This window comes from Rana temporaria, chromosome 3 (assembly GCF_905171775.1).
Source record: "Rana temporaria chromosome 3, aRanTem1.1, whole genome shotgun sequence".
NCBI lineage: Eukaryota > Metazoa > Chordata > Amphibia > Anura > Ranidae > Rana > Rana temporaria.
The window spans coordinates 370,056,871-370,080,245 of record NC_053491.1 but is presented as its reverse complement, the minus strand read 5'-3'; the positions used below and the strand labels follow the sequence as shown (position 1 = coordinate 370,080,245).

Genomic DNA, 23,375 nt, shown 5'->3' with positions numbered 1-23,375 from the left:
CCCCGCAATACTCCGCAATACCCTGCAATACCACACAATACTCTACAATACCCCACAATACTCTACAATACCCCACAATACTCTGCAATACCCCACAATACTCCACAATACCCTGCAACGTCGTCTATGGGGATTTTTAAGTAGCAAAGTTTGGCGCCATTCCACAAGCGTGTGCAATTTTGAAGGGTGACATGTTGGGTATCTATTTACTCGGCGTAACTTCATCTTTCACATTTAAGCAAAAGAATGAAGAAAAAATACAAAATTTGCCAAATTTTATAACAGAAACAAAGAAAAATTATTATTTTTTACAGAATTTTCAGTCTTTTTTCTCTTATAGCGCAAAAAATAAAAAACCCAACGGTGATTAAATACCACCAAAAGAAATCTCTATTTGTGTGAAAAAAAGGACGAAAATTTCATTTGGGTACAGTGTTGTTTGACTGAGTAATTGTCATTCAAATTGTGAGAGCACCGAAAGCTGAAAATTGGTCTGGTTATTAAGGGGGTTTACGTGCCCAGTGGTCAAGTGGTTAAGGAAGGGGCACTTTTCATCCCACTGAGACCAATGATGGGATGACTATTATTCCCACTGACACTAATAATGGGGCATGTGTAATATACGGTACAGCGCTCAGAAAAAAATGTGAAGAAGATCTAAATATATAAATTGATCTTAAATGTAACTAAAATGATAAGAAAAACAATTCTCACAGTGACAAATTCATGTGAAAAAAACAATATAAGTGACACAAATAATCGATGTGAATGAAGAAAGAGTCCCACTACGTTGAGCGGATGGAGGAACATAAGAAAAAGCAATCCTTATAAGGTTAATCAGTCCTTATGGGGTGAATCCAAATAAACACCCAAAGAAGAGGTTGAAAGATAGAGTAAACTTCATTCACCAGGAAGGCACCCAGAAGTGGTAATGTAGTCTCCTTACCCTATCTGTGTGACCACCGTTACAGTGATCTCAGCAAGCATGGGGATTTTAGGTCTCCCTCCGGACCCTCTATGGAATGTCTGAAGTGGTATCTGACTGTAAGGTAAAAGTGCTCATGATTATTGATTTCCAAGCAGATAAAATTTGTACAGCAGCTCGGTAGCTGCTGTACCAAATATGCTGCAAAAATCTCCCTCCGCTGAGTCTGGCTGCAATAATTTTCACTGTGGGCAGCTGAAGCTGCTGCCTGTTCACTTCCTGGATTTACACAGACACACAAAGGTACACCTCCAGCTCTACAGCTCTCATTGTCCCTTTTATGACTCATCCCCCCTCCCTTCCTGGCAAACTCTCACGAGAGTGAGAGAGAGAGAGCTGTGCATGATGTCATAAGCCTAAGCTAATGACCAAACAAGAAACAAGAAGTGGGCTTTATAAGGTATTCACAGAAAAAAAAAAATTTACTATCCAAAATTAACCTCCCTGGCGGTATGATTATTTCAGAAAAAAGGTGCTGAAAGCGGTACCATTTTTTGCAAGGAAATTTGGCGTTTTATACTGTAGGCCTGTAATTCTTAGGAATAACTCACTTAAATCTGACCAAACAAGAGTCTAGTAGGCATCCCGGGTATGACATTTTTTTTTAAAACAAAATTATAAATTATAATATAAAAAATAATTATAAATAATTATAACAAGTAATAATATAATTATAATAAAAATTATTCAATAATGTAATCAACTCAAAATCACAGAAATTTGCTCAGTTGCACAATTGTCGCTGTCATTACTTTTATTTTTTTATGACGGATTTCCCCACAAATCGCTATCGCACAATTCTGCAAGTGATTATAATTTATTATCGCTGATTTCTAGCTGCTCTAAAACCATTTTTGACATAAAGGGACACTTTTGGTTGCTATGGACAATCTACAGTTTGCAGGCAGAAACAACCGTTTTTATTATATGAAAGAACATGTAGGGCACTGGGCAGACCACTAGGGACAAGGGGGGTGTGTATTTTTTAGGGTTGTCCAGATACCGATACCAGTATCGGTATCGGGACCGATACCGAGTATTTGCGCTAGTACTCGTACTCGCGCAAATACTCCCGATACCAAAATAGAATACTTTTTTTTTATTTTTTTGTGACATCGAACACAAATTGGATGGCACCATTGGATGGCACTGATAGGTGGCACTGGCATTGATTGAATGGCACTCATAAATTGATGGCACTGATAGGTGGCACTGGCATTGATTGGGTGGCACTGATGAGATGCACTAATAAGCTGCCTCCCTGCACTGATGCACTAATGGGCACTGATAGGTGGCACTGGCTAGCTGCACTTTTGGGCACTGGCACCGATGAGCTGCACTGACAGTGATCACTCCTTCAATGATATGTAGTTTTCCAGTACCGTATGCTAAAAAACAGCCCCACACCATGATGTACCAGTTCTTCATAATTCTAAAGAAAATATCTTTGGTCTGTATTGTGGTTTGAAAACGGTCACATGACATTAAAAAAAAGTATCGGTATTCGGTATCGGCGACTACTTGAAAAAAAGTATCGGTACTTGTACTCGGTCCTAAAAAAGTGGTATCGGGACAACCCTAGTATTTTTTACAAAAAGTACTGTAATCTATAAGATTACAGTATACTGTATGTAAAGTGTTTGTTTACTTTTTTGAATTTGGAGCCGTTCTCCGCTCCCGTGCGTCGTAACGTCGCAGGGAACGGAGATCGGCGGCACACAGAGGCACTGTGTGAATCGAGCGAGGTCCCACTCGCTCACACAGCGCGGTGGCATCGCTGGATCCAGGGACAAGGTAAGTAACTTTGTCTCTGGCTGCAGCGAGGCAAGCCCGAGTCTGGCTCGGGGATACCGCTTTTGGTATAAAAATCTCACCCCGAGTCAGACTCGGGAATACCGCTAGGAAGGTTAAATCAACAAGGGCAGAGGATTTAATAGATGGAAAGATGAAAAATTACTGAAGTTCCGCTTTAAGTTTGCCAAAAAAAATGTAACATTGGAATTTCACTCAAATGTATGGTGCATTTGCTGTGTCATCACGCCGCCACTAGAAGGCAGCACCATATCATTAAATAATTTGTGTTCTGTGTTTTTCAACAAATTCCAGTACTGGTATTTATTGTTATGAAAGAGATCTGTGAAAGGGTTGTACAGATATGCCCCTGAAGGATATCCCCTTATTAAAGTGGAACTCAAGGAAAACTGACAAACTCCTAGGTGACATTGACATACATAGATTATTACCGTTTTACCCGCCTCATAGCCACTTTACACATAGTTGTAAACGTTTATAGTTGTATCATGAATTTCAGAAATTTGTAGATACAGATTGTCTTAAAGGGGTTGTAAAGACTCATTTTTTATTTTCTAAATCGGTTCCTTTAAGCTAGTGCATTGTTGGTTCACTTACCTTTTCCTTCAATTTCCCTTCTAAATTATTTTTTTTCTTTGTTATCTTTCTTTGAATTTTTTCACTTTGTGTTCCTCCTCAGTAAGCTGTTCTGGCTAACTAACCCCCATGAATAATGGGGGCAAGCTTACTGTGGAGAAACAGGAAGTGAGAAATTCAGACAAAGAAAAAAAACATTTAGAAGGGAAATGGAAGGAAAAGGTTAGTGAACCAACAATGCACTAGCTTAAAGGAACCAATTTAGAAAAAAAAACCTATACAACCCCTTTAAGATTCTACAACTTTTTTTCTACCAGGTGGCTTTCAATTCTTGATTGTGTCAACCGCATTATGATTCAATATGATGCCCTCTTAAGTTATTTTCAGTCAAGTGATGATTCAGATGGCTTGGTAACTGTTGACAGAAAAAGCATTAAGCAGGGCCGATCCTAGGCAGGGTGCATTGCACCCAGGCGCCTGCAGAGGTGGGGGCGCCAAACATCTAACAGACTCTCTAACAGAAGCCCTCTCTGTTTCCATCACAGAGGCCCCCCTCCAGGTCTGCTTCTCTTCCTGTATTGTGTTTATTGTTAAGAGATCATGTAAGGATCCCAGGTTAATGAAGACTTTGTGGGGGGAGCATCTCTGTGGTTGAGTCATTGACATAGAAACATTTGTAAAGGGGAGGAGTTAGTAAAATGACGACGCCCATGTGGGGGCACCAGAAATATTTCCCAGGCGCCTGTGGCCCTAGGACCGGCCCTGGCATTAAGCTACAGGATCCTATCACTAAGTGCTATTTTTTGTTTTTTCAAGCAGTTTTGCCAAATTTCACACAGTTCAATACAATTTTCCAGAGCAATTCACCTAAGTTACCTGACTTGTACTTCAAGTATTGGCAACTGCTAAAAAGTCTCATGGGCTACTTTATCAGGCCAGACCTGCTGGTTTCCCTTCAAAATGATGCACCGATTCGATTTGAGCACACTAATAGTGCAAACTTCAAATCGACAGATGCGATTTTTATTGGATACCAAACAAGAGAACATTTATCTACAGTAGATGGTCCGTCAGCTATTCAACAGTTCATGGTGCAAGTAACGACATTTTACACAAGAGCTGTAACTGCAATTAAAAAACGAATGCCCATAGGAAACCAAATCATTCAGCTATTGGCTTTACTTAACCACTTAAGACCCGGACCAAAATGCAGGTAAAAGACCAGGCCCCTTTTTGCGATTCGGCACTGAGTCGCTTTAACTGACAATTGCGCGGTCGTGCGACGTGGCTCCCAAACAAAGTTGACGTCCTTTTTTTCCCACAAATAGAGCTTTCTTTTGGTGGTATTTGCTCACCTCTGCGGTTTTTATTTTTTGCGCTATAAACAAAAATAGAGCGACAATTTTTAAAAAAATGCAATATTTTTTACTTTTTGCTATAATAAATATCCCCCAAAAACATATATAAACATTTTTTTTCCTCAGTTTAGGCCGATACGTATTCTTCTACCTATTTTTGTTAAAAAAAATCACAATAAGCGTATATCGATTGGTTTGCGCACAATTTATAGCGTTTACAAAATAGGGGATAGTTTTATTGCATTTTTATTATTTATTTTTTTTACTACTAATGGCGGCGATCAGTGATTTTTTTCGTGACTGCGACATTATGGCGGACACTTCGGACAATTTTGACACATTTTTGGGACCATTGTCATTTTCACAGCAAAAAATGCATTTAAAATGCATTGTTTACTGTGAAAATGACAGTTGCAGTTTGGGAGTTAACCACAAGGGGGTGCTGAAGGGGTTATGTGTTCCCTGAAGTGTGTTTACAACTGTAGGGGGGTGTGGCTGTAGGTCTGACGTCATTGTTTGTGCGTCCCTATATTAGGGAACACACAATCGATGACAGCGCCACAGTGAAGAACGGGGAAGCCATTTTTACACACGGCTCTCCCCTTTCTTCAGCTCCGGGGACCGATCGCGGGACTCTAGCGGCGATCGGGTCAGCGAGACCCGCGGCTGAGGTCACGGAGCTTCGGACCAGGTACGTGATTGTGCCCAGCGGTGCCATTCTGCCGACATATATCGTCGTTAGGCGGTCCTTAAGTGGTTAAACTTTTAAACAGGTCCACTGCAAAATTTTGGGGAAATTCTAGAACTTGCCAAGCATTTTCCTCAAATTGTCCCCCCATCTGAGTTTGACACACGGCATTCTGAATTTATAGAATACCAAGTGACAGATTTTAGTAGTGATCCTGAGACTGGCTGGGTTTCCTGCGAGGAGAGCTTTTGGGTGGGAATCCCAGCCGTGTGTATGCTCCTCGCAGTTTTCCAAACAGGAAAACTGCCCAAAAACCGCCGGACAAAAAAAGAGAACCTGCTCTCTTTTTTCCCGTCGGGATTCCCAGCGGACTTTTTCCCGGCAGTTTTTGGCCTATGGGAAAAACTGCGATGGAGCATACACACGGTCGGGATTCCCAACCATAGCTCTCATCTGAGTTTTCCTGACGGTAAAACCTCTCGTGTGTACGGGGAAAAGTTACAGAGCAGGTTCTCGGTTTTCCCCCCAGGATTTCCGACGGATCTTTTCCCGTCGGGAATCCCGGTCGTGTGTACGAGGCATCACACTTATGATTCTTATTGGCACATGATAGGACAAAGTTGCAGTATCGATCCAGATAATCTGAAAGTACCTAAATTCCCACATCTGGTTAAATTTGCAAAAGCTATGCGTTTCCTTCCCCATGGGACAGCTGAGGTAGAACGTGTGTCTGTAAAGTTAATGAAAACTGATCACAGGAACAAACTTTCCACTTCAATGTTGGAAGGACTGCTGTCAGTAAAGTGTGGCCCAGGATAGATTACTCGGCACATGATTGAAAAGGTTGACGTCACAATATATGACCACAGGGTTGAAACTTTATCAAATCGTAAACATAAGCCACAGTGTGTGTCTTCTGCTGCTGGCAAGGACAAAGATGATCTGGTGGTGATGGTGGAGGAAGAGGAATGACTACGGCCCCTTTCACACTAGGCCGATCCGTCTCAGCGGAGTCCTCCAGCTCCTGCCTGCTCAGCGGGAGATCTCTCCGTAGATCCGGCGGATGACAAATCTTTCTCTGCTCACTGAGCGGGGAGGGACTTGTGCAGCGCCGCTGTCTCCTATGGAGAGATCTGATGAAAACGGACAGAATGTTTTCATCAGCTCTCACCCGATCCGATCCGCCATGGACAGATGGCGACGTATCACTATCCGTCTGATTTTAGCGGATCGGATGTCGGTGGACATGTCTCCGCTGACATCCGACGCTCCATAGAGATGTATGGAGTGGCCGTTCAGGTCCGCCGACAAATATGACAGGTAGACCTGAACAGTCAGACCGTGTGAAAGGGGCCTACAGAAAAATATTTGATTCCTTTTCTTTCTGATGTAATTGTACAATGCATTTTAGAAGACAGGAATATTCTGTTACATTTAACCCCCCTGGCGGTATTCCCGAGTCTGACTCGGGGTGAGATTTTTCTGCTGCGATCGGTAACCCTGAGTCAGACTCGGGCTCGCCTCGCAGAATCCACAGGCTTGGTTTACTTACCTTGTCCCTGGATCCAGCGATGCCACCGCGCTGTGTGAGCGAGCGGGACCTCGCTCGATTCACATAGTGCCTCTGTGTGCCGCCGATCTCCGTTCCCTGCGACGTTACAAAGAACGGCGCCAAATTCAAAAAGGTAAACAAACACCCTACATACAGTATACTGTAATCTTATAGATTACAGTACTGTATGTAAAAAAATACACACCCCCTTGTCCCTAGTGGTCTGCCCAGTGCCCTACGTGTTCTTTTATATAATAAAAACTGTTCTTTCTGCCTGCAAACGGTAGATTGTCCATAGCAACCAAAATGTCCCTTTATGTCAAAAATGGTTTTAGAGCAGCTAGAAAACAGCGATAATAAATTATAATCACTTGCAGAATTGTGCGATAGCGATTTGTGGGGAAATTCGTCATAAAAAAATAAAAGTAATGACAGCGACAATTTTGCAACTGAGCAAATTTCAGTGATTTTGAGTTGATTACTTTATTGAATAATTTTTATTATAATAATATTATTATTTGTTATAATTATTTATAATTATTTATTATATTATAATTTATAATTTTGTTTTTAAAAAAGTTTCATACCTGGGATGTCTACTAGACTCTTGTTTGGTCAGATTTAAGTGAGTTATTCCTAAAGCCCCATACACACCATCAGATTATCTGCAGATTTTTGTCTTCAGATTTACCAAAACCATATAATATGAGGTCAAACCTTCAGAGTTTCAATTTGTATGCAATCAGGCAGGCCCTTGTACTACATGGTTTTGGTAAATCTGAAGACAAAAATCTGCAGATAATCTGATGGTGTGTATGGGGCTTAAGGCCTCGTACACACGACGGGACCTGTCCGATGAAAACGGTCCACAGAAACATGCTAAGAAACATTCGTCTGCTGGAAACCTGTCCGCTAGGCCGGGAATCCGGTCCGGTCGGCCCTACACACGACCGAACATGTCCACGGAAACTGGTCGGCGGACCAGTTTCAGCAGACATGTTCGGTCGTGTGTACGAGGCCTAAGAATTACAGGCCTACAGTATAAAACGCCAAATTTCCTTGCAAATAATGGTACCGCTTTCAGCACCTTTTTTCTGAAATAATCATACCGCCAGGGAGGTTAAATGATTTTCAAACATGGATTACTGTTGTGAAAATGATGGGGATAACCGTCTCCACAAAAGCTGCTAAATGCCTTTACCAAAAACTGTAATTTTGCTCAAGTTTTTGGAAGCCGTTATCTGTCACTGTTAGGAAAGTTTACACTTTTATTGTCAAAGAGACAAATTACATATCTACAAAATGGCAGTAAGTTGTCAGTGGAACTGGAGGTTTTTTGTGTTTTATTGCTGTCTGTGACAGGGAGAGTGGTTATCAAATGTTGTCCTATTTACTTCTATCACCAAAAGAGAACTTGATTTCAGAACAGGAATAGAGGTGAATGTTCACAATTTTGCGTGACCATATATGGTGTATAGAAAATTTTCAACCCTCTTTAAAATCGCATTTTGTTGCTTAATCTGAAATGAAGACAGTCAGTTTTCATTTTATCCAGCTGTATTTACTCATACCATTCAAGTGAAGGATATAAGACCAACATGTCAGAAAAATAAAGCAAAAACAGAATCAGTGAGTTGAAAACGATCACACGTACCCTTGTCAGAGTCTTGTGCAAAGTTAGTAGAGACATATCCCAACAAAGGCTGGAGATTAATCAAAAGAGTTGGTTCAACAAAATTCTGACACAAAGAGGTAGTTCCTTTTCCAACTCAGTGCTTCTGTTTGAGGTTTTTTTGTGAAATGTTGGTGTTTTTGGGTAAGGGTGATGTAACTGGGGTTTTCCCTCTGACAGACAATATAAGGGGGGATGTTACTGGGGTTTTCCCTCTGACAGCCAATATAAGGGGGGATGTTACTGGGGTACACTGTATTTCTAACACCACTAAGTTATATTTGGTAATCTCTAATTATTCTAACGTTTCTTTTCTGTATAAATAAATTAGATTGTTATCCTTTTTGACAGTTATCATCCGTTACTGATTTTATTGGTTATAGCTGCAACCGCATTGGTTGCTTCTTATATAGACAAAGATGTACTCACTTATTTGATGTATCATTAAGCGTATAAGCGAGGTAGGTATAAAGATCGGCATGTCAGTAGGAAGAATTCTCCTTACATTGGTGGTCATTGGAAAAAATGCTCCTTACATTGGTGGTCAGTGGAAAGAATTCCTGCTACATTAGTGGTCAGTGGGAAGAAATCTCCTTAAATTGGTGGCCAGTGGGCAGAATGTCCCTTACGTTGGTGGTCGGTGGAAAGAATGCTTCTTACATTGGTGGTCAGTGGGAAAAAGTCTCCTTGAATTGGTGGTCAGTGTAAAGAATGCCTGTTACATTGGTGGTCAGTGGGAAGAAGTCTCTTTAAATTAGTGGTCAGTGGGCAGAATATCCCTTACATTGGTGATCAGTGGAAAGAATGCTTCTTACATTGTGGGAAGAAGTCTCCTTAAATTGGTGGTTAGTGGACAGAATATCCCTTACATTGGTGGCCATTGGGAAGAGTTCTTCTTACATTGGTGGCCAGTGGGAAAAATGTTCAATACATTAGTGGTCAGTGGGAAGAATGATTCTTATATTAGTGGTCGGTCTGTTATACATGTACCCTTGTCCCTCTGGCAGAATCTAATGTGATTGTCTCTCCTCCCCTAGGTCTCATTAATATTCCGGCTGTGGCTCTCGGAATCTTCTCTGGGGGGCTCATCATGAAGAAATTCCGCATTAATATTCTGGGAGCAGCAAAACTGTTACTAATATCTGCTGTGATTGGATATTTGATGTTAATGACCTTGTTTTTGCTGGGCTGTGAGCGATCCACAGTGGCTGGCCTGACTTTATCCTATGAGGGGTAAGATTACTTTGATTGGATGGTAAGAAGAACAATTCCCACCATAGGGAGGGGTCAGCACGCAATGTGGGTAGATTTATGCAACCTGACACAATGACATCTCTGTTTAGACCTGCACAGATCCCCTCTCAGGAAAGCCCCAACTCACAATGTAATCTTCAGTGTTCGTGTCCGAAGAATCACTGGGATCCAGTTTGCGGAGAAAACGGGGTCACCTATTACTCTGCATGCTATGCGGGCTGTCGAACGTCCAACAGGACTCGCAACACTGCTGTAAGTGACCCATTAATATACAGGACTGTTTGCTGAAAGGTACCAATATAAGAATAGAGAAAATAAATTGAAATTGGAAACTGCAGAGACTTAAAATGATCACCAGTGATTCACCACTCACTGGAATGTCAACAGTAAGATGAAATCTGATTGGATGATCTAGGCATCACTATGCATTCTGTTTTACAGGTGTACTATAACTGCAGTTGTGTGATGCAGCCATTATTGGGCTTAAGTGGTGGCTCTGCCACAGCTGGTCCATGCTCAAAAGGAAGACATTGTTCTAGAATGTTCCTGTATTTTATGGCGATATCTGTGGTCACATCTTTCACGCTGTCTCTTGGAGGGACTCCTGGATACATCCTGCTATTGAGGTGATCCCCACCCCCTGTGCTCACCCCTCTGGAGGTCTATCACAATGTTTAGTACCATACAGTAGCTCATAGAAAAAGCTAGGAACACTTTTTGGGCTGAAAGAGAGTAAAGGGTTAGACAACGTGATATCATGGGGTACAGGATATGCACTATATGGCCAAAATGATGTGGACTGATGAGTTCAGGTGTTTCCAATGAAAGCTACAATTAAACTTACAGCATACAAAGACAGCTTTCAAAAATGTTGTACTTGCAACTTTCTGAAGTTTGGGGAAGGCTCTTTTCTGTTTCAGTATGACTGTATCCCTGTGTATAAAGGCAGATTCATAAAGACATAATGTGACCAGTCTGGCGTGCATGAACTTGAGTAACCTGCACAGAGCCCTGACCTCAACCCTTCTGGCTTTGGGATGAATTGGAAGTATGATCATGAGTCAGGTCTTCTCATCCAACATCAGAACCTAACCTCTCTAATGGGTACAGCAGACACACTCCAAAATCTTGTGGAAAGCCTCCCCAGAATAGTGGATCCTGTAAGGCCGCGTACACACGATCGGTTAAACTGATGAGACCGGTCTGATGGACCGTTTTCATCGGTCAAAACCGAACATGTGTGGGCGCCATAGGTTATTTAACCTTCGGTTAAAAAAAAGCAAACTTGCTTTAAAATTTAACCGATGGATTGCTAACCGATAGGTCAAAACCGATGATCGTTAGTATGCAAAACCATCGGTTAAAAACCCACGCATGCTCAGAATCAAGTTGACGCATGCTTGGAACAAGTTTTTTTCAGCACGTCGTTGTGTTTTACGTCACCGCGTTCTGACACGATCGTTTTTTTAACTGATGGTGTGTAGGTGCGACGGACCATCAGTCAGCTTCATCGGTTAACCTAAGACATCTGTCCTTCAGACCGTTTTCATCGGATGGACTGATCGTGTGTACGAGGCTTTAGAGTCAAAAAGCAGTGGAGGATCAACTTCCTATTAATGTCCATGGTTTGGGCTATAAAAAGAGGGGAGTATAGGTGCGGATAGGTAGTAGCTTCACATCATGTATAAAATCGAATATATAGTATATGATGATCAGTGAAATCCATTAGAAGAAATAAAGTTCAAAACAAGAAGTGATCCATGAAGAATTACTATAGTCTGGCCGGGGTAGGCTCTTCAGTGAGAAGAAGCAAACTCTGCAAACAATAACAACAACAAAAAAAGTCTGCCAAGTGCAGACTGTTGGGTAGATTTATTAAAAAAGCCAAACAATTGGCCACTCACATTTGTTTGATAAAGGAAAGACTCACAGCGCATCACTTCCTGGTATACTGGTTTTGTCATCACGTACATTTTGTGGACCATAACACGCTCCGGCACCATCTTGGACAGATGCAGTTGGCTTTCTGGTTCCCTCTTCCTCGCAGCAGTGGACCCTGGTGGCCCCCCAGCTTCATACCTCCTGAAGTTTTATGGTGAGCCTTTCCTTTATCAACCAAATGTGAGTGGCCAATCGTTTGGCTTTTTAACCGCTTGCCGCCCGCCGCACGCAGATATACGTCTGTAGCATGGCCCGGGCAAAAGGACGTACCTGTATGACCCCTTAAAGAAGCGGTTGTTGCGGGGGCGGTCATCTCATGGAAAGATAGAACGGGGAGATGTTAGTGTAAACACAACATCTCCCTGTTCTGCCTAGTGACACTGATCGTGTTCCTTGTCATCGGGAACACGATCAGTGACATGTCACAGCAAGCCACGCCCCTCTACAGTAAGAATCACGCCTTAGGGAACATTTAACCCCTACAGTGCTACCTAGTGGTTAACCCCTTTAACCATTTTCACAGTAACCAGTGCATTTTTTTTTTGTTTGTTTAAAGTGTATTTTGTGTGTGTACTCGAGAGAGGAGCCGGACTGCAGGAGTTGGGAGGCCTCCCCCAGAGGCAATCTTCCACCTTTCTCCATGCCCCGGGTGGCAATGGTGGGTGTGTGAGGGGGTCCTCCCACACAGCCCGCCCTACCTGCTCCGCTTTGAAGCCCAACGGGGCAGAGGGACTCCCTATAAGGGAGTGAGAGGAATTGCCTGCTCAACCAGCCCCGTTAGTCTTTTGCCTCTCTTTTTTAGAGACCGCGTAGTCAAAGTGCGTGCATGTTAACCCAATTTCGAGTGCGTGTAAGTGTGGTGGTTTTTGTGGGAGGGGGGTGGGCGTACTAAGCGCAGGCTTACCTCGCATAGCACACCCACCGGGAGTCGGGCTGAGACCACCAAACTCAATTCACATGTAGCTGAGATCGGGATCCGAACCCCTAGCTGCAGAGGTGAATGGCTTATCAGCGCAGTGCCAATTGCGTTGAGCCACCGCAGCTCCCTAACCAGGGCATTTTTATAGCACTGATCGCTGTGAAAATTACAATGGTCCCAAAAATTGGTCAAAAGTGTCCGATGTGTCAACCATAATGTCGCAGTCAGGATAAAAATCGCAGATGGCCGCCATTACTAGTAAAAAAAAAATATTAATAAAAATGCTATAAAACTATCACCTATTTTGAAGACGCTATAACTTTTGCGCAAACTGATCAATAAACGCTTATTGTGATTTTTTTTTACCAAAAATATGTAGAAGAATACGTATCGGCCTAAACTGAGGGAAAAAAAATTTTTTTTACATCTTTTTGGGGGATATTTATTATCGCAAAAAGTAAAAAAATATTGAATTTTTTACAAAATTATCGCATATTTTTGTTCATAGCCAAAAAATGAAAACCGCAGAGGTGATCAAATACCACCAAAACAAAGCTCTATTTGTGGGGAAAAAAGGACGTCAATTTTGTTTGGGAGCCACGTCGCACGACCGCGCATTTGTCAGTTAAAGTGACGCAGTGCCGAATCGCAAAAAGTGGCCCGGTCATTTAGCAACAAAATGGTCCGGGACTTAAGTGGTTAAATAAATCCACCCAGTAACATTATGCACTTAAAGGCTCTCTTCTTTTTTTGTTTTTTTTTGTTATGTCCATAGTTTTGTAAAGGGAATTCCAACAAGTTCATATAGTGGTGGTGTGATGGTCAGGGGTTCACAAACATAAATCCATAAAGGGCACAGTTCTGTATTTGTTACTTTCAGTGTCTGGTTCTTGTAACCGGTAATTAGGGATGAGCCCGATGTTCGCCTGTTAGCCGAATAGCGAACATTATGCGGTGTTCGCAGCAAATTCGAAAGCCACGGAACACCGTTAAAAGTCTATGGGAGATTAAAAAGGTTGTAAAGGTTAGTTTTTTATTTTCTAAATAGGTTCCTTTAAACTAGTGCATTGTTGGTTCACTTACCTTTTCCTTCGATTTCCCTTCTAAATGTTTTTTTTCTTTGTCTGAATTTCTCACTTCCTGTTTCTCCTCAGTAAGCTTTCCACCATCACCTGAGCCGTTCTGGCTGGGGGTTAGTCAGCGTGCTCGCCTCCTCCCTTGGGACTACATCCCTGCGGGGAGAACATACATTTTATTTGGGTACAGAGTAGCACAATCGCGCAATTGTCAGTTAAAGTAACGCAGTGCCATATCGGAAAAAAAAAACGGCCTGGTCAGGAAGTGGGTAAAACCTTCCGGAGCTGAAATTGTTAAAAAAAATTGCAAAAAAAATAAAAAATTGTGAACAAAAAACAAAGAGCTTTGAAAACTATCAAGAGGTGTTGAAAGTCTATTGCACCTTTAAAAAAAATAATAAACTCCTTAATTTCCCCTTTCCAATTGACTCCAATATATTTCTCACAAATGTCTTAATTTTTAACAAAATTGAGTGAAAACTCTCAAGTTTGCTCCCCTACATATTACGAATTATATACATTTTACATATAACTTCCTCCAGCACACCTCACTGATTAGTAACATGTTTATGTTGGTGTTCATATTGATGTTACAATGTAATACTAAATTCATTGAGGCAACAACAGTCTTATGTATCAAGCTACTGAACCTCTACTTGATGTGCATTTCTACATTTGAAGTTTGAGGTTTATAAGATTGATTCATATTTCACAGAGGGCACTAAGTTCAAAGGGCTTACGACGGCGCAACGCCATTTACGCCGTCGTAAGTCCTAATCTGGGCCGTCTTATCTATGCGACTGATTCTTAGAATCAGTTACGCATAGATATCCATTAGATCCGACAGGCGTAAGGCTCTTACGCCGTCGGATCTTAGATGCAATTTTTTTTTTGTCCGCTAGGTGTCGCCTCCGTCGTTTTCCCCGTTGAGTATGCAAATTAGCTAGAAACGCGAATTCCCGAACGTACGCGCGGTCGACGCAGTGAAGTTACGACGTTTACATTAGGTTTGCCCGGCGTAAAGTTGCCCCTGCTATATGAGGGGCAACCAATGTTAAGTATGGCCGTCGTTCCCGCTTCAAAATTTAAAAATGTACGTTGTTTGCGTAAGTCGTCCGTGAATGGGGCTGGATGCCATTCACGTCGAAACCAATGACGTCCTTGCAACGTCATTTGGAGCAATGCACCCTGGGATATTTTACGGACGGCGCATGCGCAGTACGTTCGGCGCGCGAACATGCTTAATTTAAATACTACACGCCCCCTGCCCGCCTAATTTGAATTAGGCAGGCTTGCGCCGGGTGATTTACGCTACGCCGCCGCAACTTTACACGCAAGTGCTTTGTGAATAAAGCACTTGCCTGTAAAACTTGCGGCGGCGTAACATAAATGAGATACGTTACGCCCACACAGTTTTGCGCGATTCTACGAGAATCTGGGCCCATGGCTTTGCTTTTCCAGTGATTGTCCCTCATCATTGGCTGTAGAGATATGAAGAATAGACATTAATTCTACATTGTATTGGTCTACTCTGCAATCTTGTCCTATAAATGACGGGAAAGTTGTAGGTTGTCTCATTATCTGTATTAGGAGCAAAGGGGTGCACAGCCTATTGCATTTGGGTGTGCACCCCAAAGCTCAAACACACCTGCATGTTTGTATAGACATATAGGGCAGTAGGGCAATGGACAGTGTCGGTAGAGCCGTGAATGATGTCAGTAAGGCAGAGGTTGGTGTCAGTGGAGCAGTGGACAGTGTCATTAGTTTATTATTTATATTACTTTATAATGTTTTTACAATATTTATTTTACAATCATTTTATTATTAATTTTTTTTTTTTTTAGGTGTCCCATTGGTGGGCTTTGGTGAAATATCAGGGGTCTACACAGACCCCTGATGTCTCATTTTTCAGATAGAGAAGAGGACTGAGGACAGAGATTTCCCTGTCCATTTCTCTGCGGCCGAGCAGAAGGGTGGATTTGCCTAGTGCAAGGTCATTAGGGTGTGCCCAGGAGTCAGGACTTATGGCAATCACTCCATTGTCTGATAACTCTGTAATGTCACTTTAGTCAGCATGAATGTTGGGATGAGCTATGGGCCCACAGTGCAGTATTACATGAATAATGAATTTATGATATGTTGTACTGAACTGACGCAGACAAACTGACAAATATTTGTCCTTTCAGATGTATTAAACCTGAGCTGAAGTCTCTGGCTCTGGGGATCTACACAATGGCCATCAGGGTTCTCGGTAAGAACAAATTAGACACTTAGGGGCAGATCCACGTACCTCTGCGCCGGGCGCAGCGTATCTAAGATACACTACGCCGCCATAACTTATTTATTTTATTTTGAATCCTCAAAGAATTTGCGCCGTAAGTTACGGCGGCGTAGTGTATCTCTGGCAGCGTAAGAGCGCGGAATTCAAATGGATGAATGGGGGCGTGTTTTATGTAAATACGTCGTGACCCAACGTAAACAACATTTTTTTTTAACTGCGCATGCACTGTCCGTGGGGGTATCCCAGTGTGCATGCTCGAAATTAAACCGGAACCAGCCAATGCTTACGATGGTGACGTCATTCTACGCAAATTCCTATTCGCGAACGACTTACGCAAACGACGTAAAAAATTCAAAATTGTACGCGGGAACGACGGCCATACTTAACATTGAGTACGCCTCAGAATAGCAGCTTTAACTATACGCCGAAAAAAGCCGAACGACTTAAAAACAATGCGCCGGCCGGGCGTACGTTTGTGGATCGCCGTAACTAGCTAATTTGCATACTCGACGCGGAATTCGACGGAAACGCCACCTAGCAGCCGCCGAAAAATTGCAGCTTAGATCCGACAGGCGTACGTCTTAGTACGAGATGCCGTCGTATCTTGTTTTGAGGATACAAAACAAAGATACGACGCGCAAATTTGAAATTACGCGGCGTATCAAGAGATACGCCGGCGTAATATCTTTGTGGATCTGCCCCTGTGATTGTATATTCATTAATTAAAGATTCAGTATCAGCCCACTGCCATGTTCCTGGAGCCTCATGGGAAATTTCCATTTAAATAGATACATGTGCCCCGTGTTCATTATTGTATATTAAGAATGAGAGCAACTGGGAGTTTTCAAGTGACATATGTGTGATATATGTGTGTTTATCCTCTCCAGCGGGGGTCCCAGCCCCCATGTACCTTGGGGCCCTAATTGACAGCACTTGCCTAAAGTGGGGGAGCCGGAGCTGCAATAGGAGAGGTTTCTGCCGCCTTTACAACACTGACCGCTTCCGGTAGGATTTAAAAATTAATGATTTTCTGCCAGATAAATAAATCACCCCACACCTATTATTTTACATAGATTTGCTGAAAAAATAGGAACTGAAAGTCACAGCAAGCTCTTCAGTCCCCATCATGTGAGTGGTTCTCTAATCATGTGATCATATCAGCTATAAAATCAACTTTATCAGGGGGTTCTCAACCTTAAGGGCCATACACATTGCCCGAAAACTGGGCGGCATCAGGCGGTTCAATAAAAACCTGCCAACATTCGGCCCGTGTGTATGGCTGAGAGCACTGAATGATGTGTTCTGGTGAGAGCCCTGTCAGAACACATTAGCTCAGCTGGGGAGATTGATGTACTAACATCTAATAGTTAGTGCAGTGGCTCCTCCTTAGGGTCGTCAGTTTTTTTTAGTTGAACGAAAAAAAAACTGTTATTGTGTACCAGGCTTTAGTTAGAGCAGGACATTTTTCCAAGACCTTCCATGCCCAGTAAAAAAAAAGTTTACGCTCTTACAACTGCAACTATATCAGTTAGTAAGTGCTCATTTGTACTTGTTTTGGCTTCAGTACACATTAAAGCGCCTAGCGCTTTAAAATGCTTTATGATGTGTTTTGGATGCTTCGGTGGTGCTTCGATGAAGCTTTGTTGGTCCATCAATTAAGCTTTGGTGAAGCGCCTGTGATGCTTCCATGATGCTCTTTTGAAGCTTTGTTGAAGCTTGACATATGCCCTGAGTATGTGGATATGTCATACGTGCAATATTTCCAATATTTCCAAAACAAAGCGAAGCTAAAGCTCAATTAAAGCCTCTCAAAAGCAGCAGGTGCTTCAAGCGAGCTTTGCCATAGACTTCAATGGAGGTTTTGAAGACGCTTTGAAGCACCTCTGAAGAGACATGGGGTATAATCTTTGAAGCAAAGCTGAAACAAAGCAACGCAAGGTGTAAACTGGACTGTAAGCTAACCATTTTATTTAGTGACAGTGGCTTTGACTTGCGTTCAGAGAGCTTTAACAAAGCGTGTCCGAAATCTTGTTTTGAAGCAAGTGTAAACTAGCCCTAAGAGACTTAAGCAGAACTAAACTCTCTCAATCAATACTAACAATCCTTATGCTGTTAACATATGTAAGTAGATCGTAATGTATACTATAGTTACTTAGGTAGGTGCTAGGTATATAGTTTTTGGCTTGTCTGCTTAACAGAGAGCAGTGATTGATTGGTGAGGCTGCTTAGTGTGTTCTGGTGCTGCTCATGCTGTCTTGATGTTTCACACGGATCCAATAACAAGAAGGCATATTGGACAGTGGGAGGAAACCTAGCAGGTTAGAGCATGGATGTAGATACAGCCCTGGTCAATTAGAAGGGGATGTGGCCCAGGAAATGCTGGGTGACTGTATTTATATGTGAGGAGCACATGGATTCCAGTCCAGCCCACCTCTAAGGAGAGAGGTTCAAGTGGGGAGGAGGCGGGTGCCTCTCCCCAGCATAGGCTGCCATGCGGCCTCAGGTGACTGACCTAAGGGCCTGAAGACGTAAAGCTACAACCCAGGGTTCCTGTGCAAGCTTATGATTGTGTTAAAATTTTATGGACTGAACCTTTAGGGGCATTGGAAGGATGGGGCTCTTTGTGGATTTGATAATGATAACTAACACTCTGCCTCTTTCAGGTTCATCTATCTGGGGATGACAGTGGCGCTGGGTTCTGGCTTCATCTTCTTCTGTTCTGTCATACTCTTCATGCTGCGGAAACGATGCCTGTCAGAGGAAAGCCACGCTCCCTGTGCAGGGTGTCAGAGCTTGGCCACGCCCACTACACTTGGCAGTAATGGTCATCTTTTCCAGCGTTCCTATTGGGCACAGAAAGAGACTCGTCTGTAATTCAGACATGACAAAACCAAAACTCTGTACATAAGAAATCTGTAGACTAGTTGAAGCGGCTTGCCAAAGTCTAACTGACGAGGAAATACAAACTTTATACTAAACAATGCTGGAAAAAAAATCCCAACCCCATTTTTAGTCGTTACAGCTGATGATACTCTTTATACACAAAGGGGAGGCCGTGGCAGCAGCCCTGTATCTGAAGGATGAAAAAACAATTGTTGTGGGATAAAATCCGAAAGATATGGAAATATACAGAACATGGCACAAAATAGGCCACTCCATGGGACACTAGCCAAAGATGACTGATATTTCACAGGAGGTTATTTTCTATAAAATAAACCTGAACAATCCCACCAAAAAATTTTATTTATTTTGTATGTTTGTAGCTGTTTATAATGTAAGCTGTGTTTTGTCATTCTAATCCAGAGGTGTCAAACTCAATTTAATTGTGGGCCGAATCAGCATTATGATTGTCCTCAAAAGGGCCGGTTGTATCAGTAAGATTAGATGTCCAGCACATTTCTTCCCCTTTATATTAGATGTCAAGAGCCACCCCACCATCAGAAGTTGAGTCCCCAACTCTCCCTTACATCACAGTGCACCCCCTTTCCTTATGTTGCTGCTGGGAAGAAGCTGGATGTATTGCTTGAAAGCAGAATATAAGGATCTGGAGGAGGGCTGGAGCTTTCCTGCAGCTGCAGGAGAGGTGCGAGGGCCACATGGAATGGCCTGGAGGGTCAGATTCGGCCCGCGGGCCTTGTGTTTGACACCTGTGTTCTAATCAGTTCACTGAGATCCAAACATGTTATAATCTAAATGTACAATCTCCTTTGCAATCTACCAACAGCAATGTAGTGTAAATTCTGCCTGATTGGATGCAAATTGGTTGTATAGCTTAGGTAGGTCTTCATATTACATAGTTTTGGTAAATATGAAGCTGATTATACAAATAATGTACATCCAGGTTGTAATGCATATGGTGATATTTAGTCTTTATTCACACTGGTATGTGTAAATGTGCATTGCATTAGGGCAGACCCTTCATTGGTACTGTCAATGCACCACAGATTGTACAAGTGTCTCATAAAACTGTCATTGTAGTGCATGATAATGCAGTCATTTTAGCGCATGCCAATCAGTCCCATCTTGGCTAGGATCTGAGATGCTACAGATGTAGGGCGTCTGCCCCCAGCATTGTAGGAGCAAGCTCTCTACTTGTTCAAAAATTATGTATGCACAGTATGCTCCCCCATCCCCTATAGCAGCAGGGGCTGAGCTTTATTTTCACCTGGTGACCCTGCCAGTAATATGGCATACGTGGTAATACGGTTCGCCTCAGCCCCCCCCCCCCCCCACCGAGAGAATACAATAGCTCCGCAGGAGGGATTCCACCATTAACACTGATTGTGTTGATAGGGGAAATGAGCAAAAGTCGTATTAAAATCGTATTATCTATGGCCAGTTTAAGTCGCCTTTCACACGGACGGCTGTTTTGCCGCAGTTAAAAGCATGTAAATGTTCTGTGAAATTCAAGACTCCAGGCACTGCGATTAGCTGCATTTGTACATTGCGATTACGTGCGGTTATATGCAGCCGCGGTAGTCATTCCCGTAGCAACCATTTACATTTTTTTGGATTATGATGTGCTTTCTGTTCTTTTTTTTCTCACGCTGCTATCCACAGTTGACACAAAAGACTGCGATTACCTGCGGTTAAGTGCATATAGCTGCGCTAAATTGCACCTGGACGCATTCAATTCTATTTTTCTATTCGCACCAATCCGCATGTAACGAAATCGCAGCTAAACGCTGTGTGTGAATGAGGCCATAGGAAAGCATTGTGTGCTGTTAGCTGCGGTAGAAAACTAGAAAATCTGCAGCTAAAAGCACCATTCTATATCCGTCCGTGTGAAAGGGGACTAAGAGGAGTTTACCTTTAGGCTACACATACACCCTGTGGTGCATTTTTGTTTTGTGCTGCCCTAGGCAAGACTAAGATCAGGCACCCCCATCTAAATTTTTGCCACCCCTTCCTTCTCAAGTGGCTTTTTGGGGTCTGGTGGCTCTGCTGGGTCTCTGGTTGCTATGCAGGGCCTCTGGTGGCAGTGCGGGGTCTCTGGTGGCTATGTGGGGTCTCTGGTGGCTATGTGGGGTCTCTGGTGGCAATGCGGGGTCTCTGGTGGCAGTGTGGGGTCTCTGGTGGCAGTGTGGGGTCTCTGGTGGCAGTGGGGTCTCTAGTGGACCGTGGGGTAGTAACATGCAGTCTCTGGTATTAATAGTAATAAAAAAGGATCTTGCGAGGGAAAATCTAACAGTGTGATAGTTATCAGCTGCTAACACTGTTCACATCCTCATAATGTGTGCTAAATATATAATAAAAAAAATCAGTGTCATGCTATAATGTATGACCAATGTGCATCCTGTAATTTAGTGCCAAAAAACAAACAAACAAAAAGACCAGTGTACCATAATATAAAATCCAAATATATAGTGCAATGTCTTCTTATTAATGCAATAAAAGTGCTATTGTGCTAACACCATAAAAAATAGATGATAAATTGTTGTTACACATTAAAAACTATTGAGTTAATAAATCTTTCAGTTCCAAATGTGCACTAAAAATGCTCAATGATTTAAGTCCATCAATATATATCCTTTGCGAATTTAGTGCAAATTTGATCCAATTGCGTTGCGAAAATCAATTGCGAATTCTTTATGCGTTCTTGCAATTCTGCAGCAAATTTTGCAGTCGATGGAGCTGAATTTGCATCCCACACGGGTCAAACTCGCACAGGACCCTTTTTGTACGCAGCTTAAATTCGCACCGCATTGATATGAACGGCACTCATGGAAAACAATGTTATTTAAATGACTTGTGAATCACAATGGCTCAAATTCGCAATAGAATTCACAGCAGTGTGAACCGGCCCTAAAGGTATGTGGATCCTTGTGATAGTGCTCTAAACTTAATTGAAAGGTGCCAACACTCGTGTGATCCCCCCCATTTGTAAATATTTTTACCTCAGAGCGTGTGACCGCACAGTTAAGTTTTGTCAGATACAGCTTGTTGAACCACCCCTGGGTTCAGTGATGTAAAAGCTTTGCAGGTTCCTGAGCCGTTATATGAACATATCTTCGATGCAAAGAAGCAAGCTACATGGTGCCTTATCATTTAAAACCACATTTATTTAAAACCAATTTCAGTCAGGGTACTCACACAATGTGGGTTCTTGAAGCACACCAATATATTCAAGCAAATCTGTATATAACCCAGTGAGATGCCATGGGTCTGTTCTTATATCCACAGCTGATCGTCCTCGGAAAGCTGCTAGTGCCTACACCATCATGTCCCCTCCCCAAAATGCAATTTTTTAACTTGGTCATTAAAAACGATCGTGTACCTCCCCTTCTGTAGACCACCATAGTGCAAGTGAGTAGGCAGGGACGTTAAAAAAAAAAAAATTCTAATTAAAGCGAGAGTTCACCCGAAAAACAATTTTTAACATTAGATTGAGGCTCATTTTGTCAAGGGGAATCGGGTGTTTTTTTTAAAATCGAAGCAGTACTTACCGTTTTAGAGATAGATCTTCTCCACCGCTTCCGGGTATGGGCTGCGGGACTGGGCGTTCCTATTTGATTGACAGGCTTCCGTCAGGCTTCCGACGGTCGCATACATCGCGTCACGCTTTTCCGAAAGTAGCCGAAGACGTTCGGCATCTTTCGGCTACTCGTGACGCGATGTATGCGACCGTCGGAAGCCTGTCGCAAGCCTGTCAATCAAATAGGAATGCCAAGTCCCGAAGACCATACCCGGAAGCGGCGGAGAAGATCTATCTCTAAAACGGTAAGTACTGCTTCGATTTAAAAAAAAAACACCCGATTCCCCTTGACAAAATGAGCCTCAATCTAATGTTAAAAATTGTTTTTCGGGTGAACTCTCGCTTTAGTTAGAATTTTTTTTTTAAACGTCCCTGCCTACTCACTTGCACTATTTTTTTTTTATAAAAACACATGGTCAAGTTTTGTCAGAAAACCAAAAATCCATTTATTCTGGTTCAAAATAAAATAAATGTGAAGGCAAACCAAAAACACAGGTAATAAAAACAAAGAAGACAAGAAGGCAGCACTTGAGACCCTGCTTGAATTTGTGCAGACACAGATCCCTGCAGCAAACAACCAAGGATGTCAAGAACAAAATTGGGACCATGAGAAGCACATATATCATAATTTTCTTGATTTCTTTGTAGCCTTCCCTGCAGTCTTCCCTGCAGCCTTCGATCAGGAGCACAATCAGGAACAGGAGGAGCAATCTGCACAAGGTCGGTATAATCGGTGAGCTTCCCCATCATCCCCATGTTGACCGCCTTCAAAATTAGTGTTTTGCA

The 23,375-nt window shown here is 42.5% G+C and overlaps 1 protein-coding gene across 1 annotated transcript in view; it reads left to right on the top strand.

Annotated features, from left to right (window-relative positions):
* The window catches only part of LOC120932781 (solute carrier organic anion transporter family member 1C1-like), a 40,465-nt gene extending 21,113 nt beyond the window's left edge, over positions 1-19,352 (top strand). The window contains exons 10-15 of the mRNA XM_040345455.1: positions 9,681-9,876; positions 9,987-10,149; positions 10,339-10,523; positions 16,020-16,084; positions 17,002-17,119; positions 18,778-19,352. Coding sequence (XP_040201389.1) covers positions 9,681-9,876; positions 9,987-10,149; positions 10,339-10,523; positions 16,020-16,084; positions 17,002-17,119; positions 18,778-18,988 — 938 coding nt within the window. The 3' untranslated portion in view covers positions 18,989-19,352. The remainder of the gene's footprint in view (positions 1-9,680; positions 9,877-9,986; positions 10,150-10,338; positions 10,524-16,019; positions 16,085-17,001; positions 17,120-18,777) is intronic.
* Positions 19,353-23,375: the final 4,023 nt, after the last annotated feature.